The sequence below is a fragment of the Carya illinoinensis genome, chromosome 12 (genome assembly GCF_018687715.1).
Source record: "Carya illinoinensis cultivar Pawnee chromosome 12, C.illinoinensisPawnee_v1, whole genome shotgun sequence".
In the NCBI taxonomy this organism is placed as follows: domain Eukaryota; kingdom Viridiplantae; phylum Streptophyta; class Magnoliopsida; order Fagales; family Juglandaceae; genus Carya; species Carya illinoinensis.
Genome location: NC_056763.1, coordinates 22342857 through 22358965, shown reverse-complemented (window position 1 = coordinate 22358965; position 16109 = coordinate 22342857). Strand labels below are relative to the sequence as shown.

The following is a 16109-nucleotide window of genomic DNA, read 5'->3' as shown; positions in this document are numbered from 1 at the left end:
GCCATTTGTACATGCATATATAGTTCATATATGATTAGGATATGATGTATTAATTAATAAACATCTTTAATACATTAATTCCAATATTCCTACACCCACCTTAGAACAATAAATTGAAAGTTGTTAAGATATTCATATAATTAATCAAGTGATCTACCCCCAAACTGGTCAAAGTTAGGAACCCAAAAACGAAAAAGTCTGTGTGATTTCTAATGATATTGAATTGAAACAAGGATACCATGTCCAATCATAAGAGAAAGCCTGTGAATAGTCAATGGAACACAAAGCTTATGAAAAGGGAGAAGGAGATGATAAGCCTCCCCTACACCTATGACTAGCTAGTCTCAAATTGCAAGCTAGGTGAGATAGAATTAAGAAAAAATCTACACAACCTCTCAACACCCCAACATCCCACCCTTTTTTAATTTTTTAATATTTTTTTTTGAATTTATTCTTTTTAAATTAATTTAATTATTTTATTCATTATTTATATATTAAATATTTAATAAAAAATAAAATAATAAAAATTAAAAAAAAAAAGGTGGGGTGTTGGGATGTTGGGAGGTTGTGTAGCAAAACCCTAGAATTAATTCTCAAGAACGAAAATAAAAAGGACAACTTTATTTGATTAATTCTAGTACTACTATCTAAGTCACATAATTTGTTAGATTATAAATTTATTTTTATTATAAAGTAAATCTAACAGATCAGATAAAATCATGTCATGATTTGTAGAATTATTTTTATATAATTCTTTTGTGAATGTAATAGTACACTTAAAAAAAATAAACTGATTTATACAGTTTTAAGATGTGTAAATCTCGTAAATTTATTTTTAAAAAATAAATAAATAAATTTAGAACTCATATAAAAAAATTAACCCAGACTGTATCTAGAATTTATTTTTAAAAAAATTGAGCTCATTATTAAAAAATAGATTTCTTATTTTATGTAGATTTCAAATTTATCCAATTTTTTAAAAAGAGTAAACAAAGCTTGAATGCTCTAAAGTTGTAGAGATCTTTTCCCAATTTACTTATTTGTACATTTATTGACATAGTCATACATTATTGATTATATGCAAGTACTCTTCCCCATCACCTAACATAAAAAGTGTTGATATTTTGACCTGTTTCATGACTTTCAACGACCACAACTTGAAAGGAAAATTCAAACTTAGCTTTTAAGTAATATTGAAAAAAAAAAGGAAAGAAATAGAAAAGGTCAAGTAACATTCATAGCCGAGAACGCCACTCCATAGTCCATAGAAAAATCTTGCAAGGATCTCAAGGACCATGAGAGATTGCTGAGATATTTATACGGCCGGCGTTGCTGACCCAAATGCTTACACCGTTAATAGTAACAACACGTTTAAAAATAAAGATATTTTTATAAAGTCATGTTATTTTTATAAGATATTAATATTTCTGATTTTAAAATATAGTTGCGTGAAGTATTGTAAAAAAATATGTATGTTTATCATTTTCCTAGTAGATGGCAGTAAAGCCTATTTTAATTAACTATCTCCTCCCACTTTAAATCATAATATTTTCGCAAATTCTTGCTAGAGAAATGATATTTGTAATATAAAGCTAACAAGTTTGGTACATTCTTTTTTTCTTTTTAAATGGATAAATATAAAATTAATCTAAAAAATTTATTTTTTTAATAATAGATCAAAATTTTTTTTAAAAAACATACGTGAAACTTACATGTCATAAAATTGTATTTAGCATTATCCTGCAGGCAAACAGTCTAGGGAATCTTCATTCCATTAAGACATGTTTGAAAGCTATGAGAATTTTTCAAAAATTCTTAAAATTTTCTATAATTTTATTTTTCAAATATCACTTAATTATAAAATATTTTTTAATTTCAAATTTTAAAACTTTTCTTCTAATAATTACTTCGTCATTATTCAAACATAAAAATTAATACAACTTTTAAGGAATTTAAAATATATATATATAAATTAAAACAACTTTTACAAACTACAAAATAAAAATAATATTAAAAAAATTTAAACATTTCCTAATTTTATAATAATTTTATTCAAATTTTTCTTTTTTCTTTTTCAAAATCTAATAAAATTTTTCACGTAAATTATTTTAGTATTATTCATACATACCGATTGAAAAATTGTATACACCATACTATTATTTTATTTACATCCCACTAAATAAGATGTGACTCATTTATTATAATTAAATGATTATTAAGGAATAGTAAGTACTATAAGCATAACAAACAAAGACTTTTTTTCTCTCTCTCGAGAAAACCCTAGAAACCCTCTGCGTGAAGGGAAACCTAGAGCCGTCCCATTAGGGAGGTGGGCTCCCACCTCCCTCCCTCCCTCTTTCGTTTTTATTCTTCTAGTTAGTATTTTTCTGCTTTGTCTGGTTTTGAGAATAAGGTTGCTCAGTGATGGACTGCATTGATGGCGTGACGCCGTGGCTCATGCACATAGCCCAAGATCCCGGTGGCTCATCCATCTATCTCTCTCTCTTTTTGGTTGTAAATAGAGATGAAATTCAAAGGGGACAGAGAAAGAAAGGGATGCATGACCCCTGTTTCGAAAAGGGGAGGTTGTTTTCTTGATCGATTGCTCCCGGTCAGTTGGTTTGATTGTAAATGTTCTGTTTTCAGAGCATAAAACAGAAGATTAAGTCCTCTTGCAGACGTGGACGTTACCGAAAGGTAACAACGGCCTATGGAGTGGCGGTATGCGATGCAGGGTGGGATGGGTCCTCGACCGGTGGGGGGACATGCGTGCAGGAGAGGTGCCAAAATGTTTTGACTCGTGGATGTGCAGAAACTGGTGCTCCTGCCGAAGTGCAGCTCCAGTGAACAGCGGCGGAAGCCGGTGCTCGTGATCTCGTTGAGGAAAGGGAGGTGGCGGCTTAAAGATGAAACCCTAATGCTCCCTCTTGCAACCAGACGTGGTCCAGAGACTTTTTTGTTTAATGGGCCAAACATGATCCATGGGCTTTGTTGTTTATTTGGCCCATTTGTTTTCTAGTTAGATTGGATCATGTATTTTGTTTTTTTTAGGTACTTTGTTTTATTTTATAAAAAATAAGAAATAGGCTATTGGGCTTGAGGCCCAGAGCAGTAGAGTCCCACTCCTCCTTAGGAGGAATGTGGGTGACTGTCTCATTCTTCTGTTGGAGGAAGGTAGGTGTTTGTACTCCTCCTATTTGGTTGAGTGGAGCGTGTTAGTATCTCTCTTTTTTGGAAGAGAGGTCGTTTCAGTTCTATTTTTTTAAATAGAGCGCTTGCTCAATTGACTGTTGTCAAGAGAGAGTATATAGAAGTTAAGACAATGTCCGCCATAAAAGAAATTTATGGGCGGTGAAGTCTCTCATAGTTGAGCAGTTTGACTAGTAATTTGAATTTTTCTTGTATTGATTAGTCACAGTTATAACTTTAGTTTCATTGAATGAAATGAAGTTTATTTAAAAAAATGATTATTTATTACATACTTCTTTATCATTAAATGATAATAAATATACTACCTCATATATAATAAGATATAAGTAAAATAATAATATAATGCATAACATTACTCGTAGCAATTATCGTAGCGTGCGAAAGGAATCAACTCACGGCCGTACGTGTGGCAAAACAAAACTAGAGGCCAACTGTCTTTTAGTATTTCTATTTTAACTTGGCTGAGATTTTAAAGTGCTCTCCGGCGGCCTGGCTTCCTCAGTTTCGCCGCAAACATAAAACACGTTACACGCCAAAAGAAGATCAACGTCTCCTTATTTATACTCTTTTATTTCTTCAATCTCTTCTTCGACGCTGCCTTTTGTTCAGAAATCCATCATTTTCTCTCTTTCTCTCCTTTTCTCCCTCCCTCCCTCTCACTCTGCGCGTCTCTCTATCTGTACAGCTCCATTGAATCTAAGAAAAGTATAGCATAAACTAAGCCACAGATTAGAAGACAGAAATACTGGGTCCTAGCTTCTACGTACGTACCATATTATATATATTCTAGCAAGGAGGGAAACAGAAACGAAACAGAAAAAGAAAGAACGATCAGGACGCATGCACGAATGGGCTGGAAAGAGCAGCGAAAGACTTCTGGGTTTGCGAGATTCTTGTTGCTGATCATTTTACTAATTTTAGCTGCGGCATATGGAACGACGTCTGCATATGGATCAGGAGAGACGAAAGGGCCGGCAGAAGTAGTATCGCAGCCAGCGGCGACGGCGCATAGGAACGCGTACGCGACGATGATGTACATGGGGACGCCGAGGGACTACGAATTCTACGTGGCTATCAGAGTTATGTTCAGATCCCTCGCCAGGCTCCGCGTAGATGCCGATCGCGTCGTCATTGCCTCCATGGACGTGCCTCTCCGATGGGTCCAAGCTCTGTATGTCCATCATCTCTCTCCCACCATTATTTTTTATGTTTTATTTTCAACTTTTTCCAGTCTTTCATCGTTTGCGCCAATCTAACACTTATTCATTTAACTTTCTCGACATAACATATAAACAATGCAATAATAAAACCTTAAAAGTACGTGGAAAATCACTCTATCTCGATCCCTTGTAATGCGCTTAGATTGAGAACATGCTCACGATCGAAATACCCACTCATATATATATATATATAGATCTATATAGGTTGATCTAATCAAGTTAGAGATGAGTCATAGAGTAAGAGCAGGTGGCCGGTGGATAAAATAAAAGCATATCCTCAGGGGGGATGCCAATGAATTCCGTGCAGGTCGCCTTCCGTAGCGTCATCACCACGATGATGGTCGGCAAAATTGCCTGTGTTTTTCTTGAATTTTGCAGGCGCGTGCTGGATTTACTTCTCCTAGTAATCTTTGTTCACGACTGGGCGTGGTTGTCACGTACTTTATAAGTAAATTTAGATAGATATATAGAGTACTACTACTACTTTACTCTACCATTTTTAAACAATTAATTGCCAATGATGCCATTTTAATCTATTATCGGTACGGCATCATCCATCTTGCCTATATATATACACACACTAATTGTTGCGTCACTAAAGTTATGGAGAACAAGCAAATAACAAATATTAAAGAATTATATCAACATCTTACTTATAAAACACTTAAGGTCTTGAGTCAACCTTTGGAAACCCCTAAACTGCTAAATCTAACTTTTCATAGGAACTGAATTTTACGAACATGCCTAAGGGGAAGAACCGAAATTAGTTTTACAATATTTATTATTATGTATTAGGCCAGATATCCGCCCACCCCTCGCCCCCTACACTCGCATGGGCAAGGGATTGAGTCTAGTCTCCGAGTCCTAACCCAACCTCATCCCGGAGGGCCAGGAAACTTTGCCAAGGTGTCGCGCTAGCGGATTGACCCATGGGTCATTCGCCCACCCATGATTGTGGGCTTCAATGGGAAGTAGGAACAAGGACGGTGACATAAGAGACTGACGGAGCGGCTGAAGAGACTAGAGTGAACGCGATGGAGATTCTCACCGTAGAGTGGAAGTGAGAGATGACAATTGTGACAGTGCAAACGATGCAGCGGCTGAAAAGATTCAAAAGAGAATAAGGGAGATGTGAGAGATGGAAGGAAATATGGGGAGGTTTAGGTTATACGTTACCTAAATGAGACCGTGTATGTAGTTTTTTTAACTCATTAAAAGACGTCATTTTGACATATGTAAATTTTAAAAAAAAATAAAAAATAATTAAATATATATACATATATATATATATATATATATGAAGACAAGTTAGTGTATCTTAGGAATAAGAATTTAAATAATTTTATATATAATCGTAAAATACGTAAATATCGGATAATAGTTTTAAAAAAAGGTGAGATTTATTTTTTTATGTTGGGATCTCACGTTTTATTCAATTTTTTAAAAATGATTATTGTATAATTTATAGTTAAAATATCTTTTCTTAAAATTTTTTTAAAAAAATGCTAGCATTCGTTAGTACCACTTAAGGCGTGCATTTGATATTCTAGGTAAGTAAACGTTGTAATTAACGTACAATACAAAGGAAATGTGTAACTTAAGGGGTACTCCAAACAATGTCTCTCACTCTCTGTCTCTCTTGTTGATAAGAAATCTTGACAAATGTGCAAACCAATGAGGCCAGGAAGAATCAATCTCTCTCTTGTCTTGTTGGTAAGAAATCTTGACAAATGTGCTCACCTATGAGGCCACCATTGTAAATTTCCAATCTCTCTCTCCCTCTCTCCCTCTTGTAGATAAAAATATCTTGGGGATCGATTGTGACCTTAATTGTGGCGACATTGACCAAGGGACCGACACTAACCCAATCCTTTTTTTGTCTTTTTTTTCTTTTTTAAGCATTTGTGTCTACTTTTTGGTACACTTCAAGAAGTCTATCATACGATGCACCCTGTTTGAAAAAATAAATTATTTTATATATTTTAAATTATTTTATTATTATTTATATAGTCGTCCATAATTATTTATAAAAAAAATTCTGTTAAATATAATTATTTTTACGTATTTTTATGTGTCATTAGTTAAAATAATTATTAAAAAATAATACAATTAATTATACTAATAGAGAATTCTACGTGAAAAATACGTAAAAAAGAAATCATATGAACTTGTCGGTAGCATAGACTGAAATTAAGTCCGACTACATTGACTTAGTCCCCAGCGGCCCGGCCCCATCCAGCACGTTATATACTCTAATCATCCAGCACTATATAGGAAGGACCATTGACTTTTCTTCACGACCTGAGCTCCCTAAACGAACTCCAAGGAAGGATGGGCCGGAGAGAGATGTTCAAGGTTGTGGGGATTCTGAGGTTTCTGTTGCTGCTCTTCGCTCATGTTCACGAGACGACGGCCTCGAAGGAGGGGGAAAAGCACCGGAACGCTTACGCGGCGATTATGTACATGGGGACGACGAGGGACTACGATTTCTACGTGGCCACACGTGTCATGCTCAGATCGCTCGCCAGGCTGGACGTGGACGCCGATCTCGTCGTCATTGCCTCCCTCGACGTTCCTCACCAATGGGTCCGAGCTCTGTGAGTCTCTCATCAAACCGCCCGCTTTCCCTTCCTTTCCCCCTTTTTGCTTGCAACTTCCGGGCGGCACCGTTTTTGTCTTGTACGATCTGTCTGTCTCTAACGTACGCCGGCGTGGACCTCTGTTGCTGGTTAGCATCCTCTTGCCCAAAAAAGGATAAGACGATCAGCTACAGTGTTGTTCAAACCAAATCATTGGTAATAATGCTGATGATTTTGGTTGGCTGCCCCCCATAAAGCAGAAACAGATGTGGCCCCGAATTGTTTTATTTTTCAGCTTAGCTTAGCTATCCGCGTTGGAAAAAAGAGCTCAGGTTCTGTTCCTATCTGTTTAATTATTTTACTAATTTAGTGTTGTTAGTGTAAAGTAAATCTACTTCTTCTTGTTAGCTTTGAAGTGTTTTAGGATAATTGGTGCTTTCATGTGATATCAGAGAGCAGACATTCTAGATTAAAGCTTAAACTTTTAAGATAAACGGTGCTTTTACGTTGAGAATTGAAACCACCTCAATTTCCCAGTAAATATGTCATTTTGTGAACTTGTCATAATTTATAGTGATTAAAGTGATAAATGTCCACATTAATAATGTATTTAATGTATATTTAAGCTTAATACTCAAACTTGTTACATCAATTGTTAAAATAAATGTTAACTTCATTATCACCGTGTTACACATATTGCCATTGTTACGTAAGCTTGACTGTCACGTGGGATCTGTAAGCTCTGACTTTTTGTATCATAATCATGGTGAATTTGGGGTCATCTTCGTAGCTGAAGAACCAGACAATATAAGAATCGAAAGCGCTTTCAATTTACACCGCTGTTTCCTCTTTCTCTTGTTACTTGTTCAGGCAGTGTGAGATAATTTCCTAGATTTCCTTCCTAAGAAAAAAATAGGGAGAGAGTGACTGTGGCCCCATGAATTTGTTACCGTCCCTTTGTATCTATTCATTTATGGGCAGTTTCTTAGGTATGGGCTAATTCTGATCAGATGAAAAGGGCTGTTGAAAATGAAGTGACGGGTTATCATGTTTCTGTGGTCTAGGGAACAGGAAGATGGGGCAAAGGTGGTGAGAGTTGAAAATCTGGATAATCCATACAAGGATCAGTCCAACTTCGACAGGAGATTCAAGTTGACATTGAACAAACTCTACGCATGGCGCCTGGTCGAATATGACAGGGTTGTCATGCTCGATGCTGATAATCTCTTCCTTCAGAAAGCTGATGAGTTGTTCCAATGTGGACAGTTTTGCGCTGTCTTTATCAACCCTTGCATCTTTCACACTGGACTCTTTGTCTTGCAGGTAAAAATCCCAACTCTTGCTTATGTTTGTGTTAAATAAGTTTCTAAAACTAATGAGGAATTGGGTCTCAGTCGATGATATGAATTATCAAAAATCGATAATAATTCATTTCAGAACTTGGCTTGAATGTGTTTAATGGGTGTTGTTATGAAACTGGTTCTGCAGCCATCAATGGAGGTGTTCAAGGACATGGTTCATGACTTAGAGATAGGAAGAGAGAATCCAGATGGTGCAGACCAGGGTTTTATTTGCGGATACTTTCCGAATTTGCTTGATCGCCCTATGTTCCATCCACCCCCCAACCGCACCAAGCTTGATGGAACCTTCAGACTTCCATTGGGCTATCAAATGGATGCTACTTACTATTGTACGTAAACCAGAGAATAAATAAAATTTCTCCATTTTTCTTCTGCTTTAAACTTCAGTTGTTTATTTCTTCTTGAAGTAATGCATTTGTCTTTAACTATGTGCTTATCTTAATTAATTTAGTTTGATGTTCCAGATCTTAGACTCCACTGGAGTGTACCGTGTGGACCCAACAGTGTGATTACATTCCCAGGTGCACCATGGTTGAAGCCATGGTACTGGTGGTCCTGGCCTGTCCTGCCCTTGGGCATTTCATGGCACGAACAGCGTCGTCAAACACTGGGGTAAGATTAGGCATTCTTATGCGCAGTTTTTGAGACAAAATATAGAAAAAAGCAGATCTAGTTGCAAACATGAGCGGATATCTTATGGCATCTTTAATAAAAAGAGAGATGAGAAGTTACAAATATTTTGCTCATTTTTTGAAATCAATTGCAAAGAATAGTTGTAAAACTAACGTATTTTCTATACAGGTATGCTGCAGAGATACCTGCAATCCTCATACAGTTTGCAATTTATGTAGGAATAATAATAATGACTCGTCTAGCACAGCCCAGCTTCTCCAAGATATGCTACCGGAGATCAGAGAAGAACATCTCCTTTATACAAACAGGGCTCAAAGTAATCGCAGTGTGGTCTATTCTTGCCTCCTATGTGGTACCCTTCTTCATTATTCCGCACACAGTTCATCCACTGCTAGGCTGGACCATATACTTGTTTGGCTCTTTTGGACTCTGCTCCATAGCCATTAATGCATTTTTACTGCCAATGCTACCGGTTCTGGTGCCGTGGCTTGGGATCTTTGGGTCCCTTTTGGTCATGGCGTTTCCTTGGTACTCAGATGGAGTTGTAAGAGCTCTGGCAGTCTTTGGCTATGCATTTTGTGCTGCACCATTCGTGTGGGTAGCGATGGTCAAGGTCATGGCATGCCTTCAAGTCTCACTGGAAAGGGAAGCCTTCTTCCCAAAACTGGGTGAATCTTCCCCTCCTCCAGGGTTCAACAAGTTATATTGAGTATGAAGTTTCTGATTATGATCTGAATGAACCGATGCCTGGGACAACGGAGAAATTTGGACAGATACCGGAGACATGTGGGATTGAAATGAGGAGCTTTGCTTTGCATGGGCTTCCGTGGTTTCTTCCAGGACAGAAGTTTGGTGATGGATTAAGCAAGATGGGGGGATTATTTCACTCTCCCAAGGGCACATTGGCAATGGAAATCATACATGATTGTTATAATTAATTGACTTTGTTGTAATATTTTTTTTGTTTGTGATAATTTTTTACAAGTTTTGTCCATATAAAGCTTCGCCCCTTCTTTTGATTCGTCTCCCCCTTGGCTAACCTATATTGGGTAAGTGTTACGTACCCAACCTAAAAAGGGGGCGATGTTATAATGCAAAAAGACTATTAAGGAGGTTCAAATTACCATCATAAACTTATAAGTATTTTCTCCGGACTTCAAATCATGATATCATCTCTCTCTCCACCCAATTTAGACGTCATTGAGATATTCTAGATGGTAGATACTCCGAAAGACCAACAAAAGTTCTGTGCATAATCAAGTAACCATCGTATGTGTGAAATTGCTCAATTTCCGGTGAGGTAATTCCTCGAACGCCAATCACGCGTCCTCAAATACATGAAATCGAGAATGCCCAGCCTCGGGCAACTCCAACCCATTTAACACGTGCAAATCCAAATCTAACCCAATTTTAGATAACGCACCAATTTTCGTCAAATGTCATGGATAGCTTTTTTCTGAATCTTTCTCGGAAATTGCACGTTTCAACGATTTGGGCAATCCCAATTCGTTAAAATTCGCCACCTGCATTGGCCTTATAATGCAATCATAGATGTACATGAGATACGTGACTTTCCAATGTCAATCAAGTTATAAGGATTTGTCACAACTCATGACAAACGTGGAAAACTCTTACCATCTGTCTCTGTCTCTCTCAATAATTAACTATGCATGGTAATGCAGTCGGACGAGCAATGGGCAGCTATGCCAGGATTGTCAATACACTCACTCCGACGACATCGTTAGCACATGCTGCCTCGGAGTACGACTGGGACATATTAACACCACCGATAACTCAATTGAGCCCCCATCCATCACTTCACTTTAATGATGCCCCTTTGATTCTTGTCCAATCTTAATTTTGACAAAGAACATGCAACTTTTCCCTAAAAAAAATAAAAAAAATCATTTTCTTTCTAATAATGTAGCTAGAATTAAACCTGATGCTGTTAAGTCTACTCAGACTTGATATTCATTATTCACAATTCAGTTTTAGCAGCCATATTCAATTTGATAGCTCAGGTGTGTTATGAAGCATTTTTATCAGACTGAAACTGGCAATAGCCTTACTACAGTGCTTAATCATCTTTCGCAACTTGAAAAGTGGCGACTGCAGAATTTTTACCCAAGAAAGTGTAAATCTATAGAAACCCATGAAAAAAATGAAAAAAAAAAATATAAAAGCGTATGAGATGTAATGCCCTCACAAGCCAGGCATAGCAGCTCCTCAACAGAACGGCAAGCAACTTGCTGAACTTAGCACCCACAAAAGCCACAATTTGACTCAGGATACAACGTTTGATCAGGTACAAAGCTTGAAATGAACCAACAATGACGCTCTGAAATTGCGGAACTCATCATCATCATCATCTAGTTCTTGGAGCATAAAACAATTTATTTCCTACAAATATTCAACAAATAACAATATCCACCGTATAACTGAAAAGCCTAGGGTTGGGGGAACATGCGGCATGCCACTGGATAGAAGACATTTTCTTTTTGATTGGTAATCACTGGATAGAAGACATTTCCTCACATTATGGAACAATTTGACTGGGATTCGAGCATCTCTGGAGATCTGCAAAAGAGAGATGTTGGCTTGTAAATTGATAATGTAGCTCAGACTACTGATGCAATGAGCAATGTCCACCACAAGATAGTGCACCTAATATCATAACACCTCCAATTCTTGCAGAACTTTATTTTAAACAAGGAGGGAAAAACACATGCCAACAAATGAGGAATTTGGCATTAGGGGTATATGCCTCAATCCAACTAAAAGGCATCACTTCTCTCGGCCAATCTGGCATGATGGATACGTGCATTTCTAGGGGCATGACTCTCTTAGCCAATGGAATACTCTTCCAAATTTGTGCCTTTTTTTCCCTTTCTTTTCACACACGAATAAAAGGACTCTGAAGACAAACTCCTTAAATCAAAACTAATTTCAGATTCACACTTCAGCTGAGAATATGACAAGTGTCAGCTAGTACGATGCTGGAAGAGCAATTAATTCCTGAGACTTCACTCTCAAAGGCCTCGATAAGAGGCAGCTTTGCCTAAATGCTCAGCTAATATTTAGTAAACTAAAAAGTAGAGCGCTTACATCTGCCCAAGACTAGCTAGATCAAAATCAGGAGCAAGCTCTTGGACAATATCGTTTGGAGGCTGTCCACATTCCTGCATTTTCTGCATCAGCTCAACAACCCTGTTGAAGTTACTAGGATCATTTTCATAAACTTCATTTAGATCTTTTATGAGTATATATTGGCGAGAATAACGTTCATATTCTTCTGCACTCAAGCTGGCTTTATGATCTTCCAACCACTTTGGATATCTTTCTCCAATTTCCTTCATTGGTTCTTGAAGAATCTCCTTGGACAAAAGCTGTTGCATCATGGTCTCAACAATAGATTCCATGTCCTGGAGAAAACGCCCAAGATATTTCAAACTTACACAGATTATACCAAACAGTGAAACGGCATTGAACAGTGATTTGATAGAAAACACATGGAATGAATCCCAAACGTATTTGCATGGAACCATAACTCCAACTTCTACAGCACCTGCAGGATGCAATAGCATAAAGAAAAAACATCATTCTGACTAACATAATATACTTCATAGCCGAAATCCACTTTACTCGAGTCCACATAATCAAATTTCAGGTTGAAATTTTGCAACTACTGATCCAGCAAACATTCTTACTCCTCTACCTCTGGTGCAATCCGACAAGGTTTGCTACCTATCTTGGCCTTTCTATTTTTCAAACAACGCGAGAATCTATTCTTATGTGTATGCGAGTGTCACGAATCCAGAAATGTTTGACAAATTTGCAACAACCTATTTCTTATGATTAAATTTTTCTTCAGCTCAGATCGATGCAGTTTCAAAGTCCAACTCTCTAAGGTGAGATTTGGATAGTGAGATGAGATGAAATGGTTTTCGATGAAAGTTGAATAAATATTGTTATAATATTATTTTTTAAGATTATTATTGTTTTGGGACCTTGGGATTTGAAAAAGTTGAATTGTTTATTATATTTTGTGTGGGAATTTGAGAAAATTGTAATGATGAGATGAGATGAGTTGAAACCATCTTTGTATCCAAACCTATCCTAAGATTTCTTCAGCCACAAAATAAAGTACAAATATGGAATTAAGTCAGGAGCTGCCAGTTAGTATTTCCCATGCAAGCAAAAATTAAGCAAGCAAATTTTTTCCACAAAGAGAAAGGGAAGAGATGAGTTAGCTTGAGAATTAAAGTATCCTAAGCCTCTCTACAATATGGTTTTCATTATTTTGAGAAAATCTCATACACTCTGCAAAACCCCGAAAAACTCTTGAACTCACTTTGACACATCTTGATTGATCCAAATACAGGATAGAGCTATAAGAGAAATCCTAGTCCTAGCCTATTGTATTGATAATCTATATACTCTAAAAACCTCATCACCCATCATAAGTAATTTATTTTCTTTGAGTGGTCTTCCACCAATGATGTGACATGAGAGCCAGATGAATAAATAACATATCAATAAGAGAATTGCACAATACTACAGCAAAATCCCTAGTTTCTTTTAGGTAGGTAGGACTTTATTTGCAATATGGTTAAAATAGTGATGCACAAGTGTGCCATCGCAATTAGCATTACACTTTAAAGAAGTTGACAAGCTTTTGGCACAAATACAATTGAACTCCAATCCTTTCCCTGCTTACTAAAAGGGGAAAAACTATGGTTATTTAATTCCATGAGAAAGTATACAGAAATATACAGAGAACATTCTATTGGCACAAATACAATTGAACTCCAATCCTTTCCCTGATTACTAAAAGGGGAAAAACTATGGTTAATGGTTATTTAATTCCATGAGAAAGTATACAGAAATCTACTGAGAACATTCTATTTTGATTATTTCATTTACTTATAAAAAAAAATTCTATACAAACTTCTCAACTCCTTAACTGCTTCAAACTTAAATTTCTCCGCTCAAAACCATGACATTATCATGACCTAGGACATCTGCACTATGCTTCAAAAGGTCTAGAGTGTTACAATTGACGCTTCTTGTAATATCTTATAAAATCCACTTCCACCAAGAAAATCTTACAATTGACATGGAACCCATGCAAATCCTTCACAACTCAACCACCAATACGAGGCTTAACAATTAAAGGGGAACACAATACGAGGCTTAACAAGTAAGGGCAACACAATCTCCCCACTCAAATCCTAATGTCTTCGCTAAGGGCAGCATTACACGATGTCCAACACTGCATAACATTCAATGAAGGTGCTAACCAAGTCTATGCTATACTCCAAAAAGACAAAATATTATTACAAATGGAGATCCTGCAATTATAAGTTCTATCTAGTAAACATGCCATATGAGACTTGAGATGTGCAATCCCTTCACAACTCATCCCGTTAATGTGAGACTTAACAATAAAAGGTCAACTTTTGGTTTTTTAACCATAAATTTCCATGCTATCATGTTACAAAGAACAAGCCAATAGCGTTAAAAATCATTAAACAGCTGCAATATTCGTCAAACCCATTACTCACAACAAATTGGAGAAAACAAAACTATCGTATCTCGATAAGAATTTGTAATTGGTTCATAAGTCAAACCGCAAGTCTCAATCAAACAGTCAACCAGATAGGTTAAAAATTGACGAAGCTTAAAAGGAAAATTCACAAAAAGTTTCAAGCACATTACCTGAGACCCAGTAAGCTCCTCAAATTGCTTGACCCAATCCTCCATCATAGCATCGCTGCCCAAATCATCTCCTCCGCCGGGTTTAGCACCAGTCACCGATTCAAGTCCTTTAACAGCCTCCATAGTCTGTTCCCTGAGCTTGTCAAGCGCCTCGGAAACATGAGAATCCTTGGAAACCTTTTGCTTCCCTTTTTTCTTGCTTCTCAGGTCGGGCAAACCCATGCCCAGTCCTTGAATCCCGGATGGCAAAGTGGGTGGCCCATCTTGCTTGGTCTCTGTAGCCTCTTTATTTCTATCATAGACAAACGAAAGAGGAATTTTCAGCGATGATAGGTGTCAAAGATCAAAACTTTGGAGGAGAAATTGGAGGAAAAACATATAGAACCTTTGAAGGGAAGGATTGAGGTCGAGATTTTCGAAGTCATCCAAAGCACCTGAAATCACGAGAAGTTATTCAACCTGCAATTTTCACACACAAGCGCGCGCGCGCGAGCACACACGCACACGGAGAGTTGTGAGCTTACTATCCAGAAGTTGGTCTAAATCATCGGAGTGGTCGGCCATGGATGCACAAAACTGTAAAAGCTCTGTCCTTTATTTTTCACTCTCACAAAAATCTCCCACCTCGAACTCTCCTAGACGCTCGCTGTCTCTCTCTCTCTCTCTCTCTCTCTCTCTCTCTCTCGGGAATGAGATATTTGTACAGACTTCACCCCATAGAAAAGGGCAACAATATATACAAACAACTGAACAAGGAACCCACGTCGTTTTGGCTCTTTAAATGGCACAAACCGTCATAATAAAGACATCGGCATCGATTTGTGCAAACCCGTAACGAAATGAGTTACACGTGAACAGCCTCAGTTGTTACGTCGGCCGAACTGTTTTAGCTGTCGATTATTGGAGTAAAAGTACAAAAATTTTAACGATTTAAAGGTATAAAATGTATTTAAAAGGTGTAGCTTAGACAGTGAAATAAAATACGATGATTTTTTATAAAAATTAAATAAAATATTATTTTTTTAGTATTATTATTATTTTAATATTTGAAAATTTTGAATTATTTATTATATTTTTTATATAAATTTAAAAAATTATAATAATAAGATAAGATAAGATAAAACTATTTTAAAAATGATAAATTCTATCTCGTACTCTCACTTTTAAAAGAACACTTTTTTTTTTCTATTAAAATAATTACGTATGAATTTTTTATTTTATTTACTACGTGAAGAAATCTCATTGATTTAATTATATATATATATATATATATATATTTTGCAAATAGCAATATATTAAGCATTCGATAAAATTAAAACAAATAAAACTTACAGATGCTGCGAGGTTACACAAAATAATGTTTTTTAATTTTATTTTGTCAACATCTT

The 16109-nt window shown here is 36.5% G+C and overlaps 2 protein-coding genes across 3 annotated transcripts; one reads left to right on the top strand and one right to left on the bottom strand.

Annotated features, from left to right (window-relative positions):
• The first annotated feature begins 3740 nt into the window (after window positions 1-3740).
• On the top strand, window positions 3741-10020 carry LOC122289720 (putative glucuronosyltransferase PGSIP8). Of its 2 annotated transcripts, none has more exons than XM_043096939.1 (5): window positions 3741-4381; window positions 8074-8332; window positions 8498-8699; window positions 8835-8982; window positions 9172-10020. In XM_043096939.1, the coding sequence occupies exons 1-5, from the start codon at window positions 4059-4061 to the stop codon at window positions 9710-9712; spliced, it is 1473 nt and encodes a 490-aa protein (XP_042952873.1). In that variant the 5' UTR covers window positions 3741-4058; the 3' UTR covers window positions 9713-10020. The 2 variants fall into 2 exon arrangements, with proteins under 2 accessions (XP_042952873.1, XP_042952874.1); XM_043096940.1 differs by lacking the exon at window positions 3741-4381 and adding an exon at window positions 6696-7027.
• Window positions 10021-11249: 1229 nt separating this feature from the next.
• On the bottom strand, window positions 11250-15448 carry LOC122289721 (peroxisome biogenesis protein 19-2-like). The gene is made up of 5 exons (XM_043096941.1): window positions 15246-15448; window positions 15107-15155; window positions 14722-15013; window positions 12109-12425; window positions 11250-11580 (listed from the first exon to the last, which is right to left on the bottom strand). The coding sequence occupies exons 1-5, from the start codon at window positions 15283-15285 to the stop codon at window positions 11535-11537; spliced, it is 744 nt and encodes a 247-aa protein (XP_042952875.1). The 5' UTR covers window positions 15286-15448; the 3' UTR covers window positions 11250-11534.
• Window positions 15449-16109: the final 661 nt, after the last annotated feature.

Bases quoted from the DNA above. Each gene is read 5' to 3' on its own strand.
- LOC122289720 (XM_043096939.1), top strand. From the start codon at position 4,059: ATGGGCTGGAAAGAGCAGCGAAAGACTTCTGGGTTTGCGAGATTCTTG. The intron at 4,382-8,073 runs GTATGTCCATCA...TCTGTGGTCTAG, and splicing joins CTCCGATGGGTCCAAGCTCT to GGAACAGGAAGATGGGGCAA. The intron at 8,333-8,497 runs GTAAAAATCCCA...CTGGTTCTGCAG, and splicing joins CTGGACTCTTTGTCTTGCAG to CCATCAATGGAGGTGTTCAA.
- LOC122289721 (XM_043096941.1), bottom strand. From the start codon at position 15,285: ATGGCCGACCACTCCGATGATTTAGACCAACTTCTGGATA. The intron at 15,156-15,245 runs GTAAGCTCACAA...TCGTGATTTCAG, and splicing joins TTTAGACCAACTTCTGGATA to GTGCTTTGGATGACTTCGAA. The intron at 15,014-15,106 runs GTTCTATATGTT...TGTCTATGATAG, and splicing joins CTCAATCCTTCCCTTCAAAG to AAATAAAGAGGCTACAGAGA.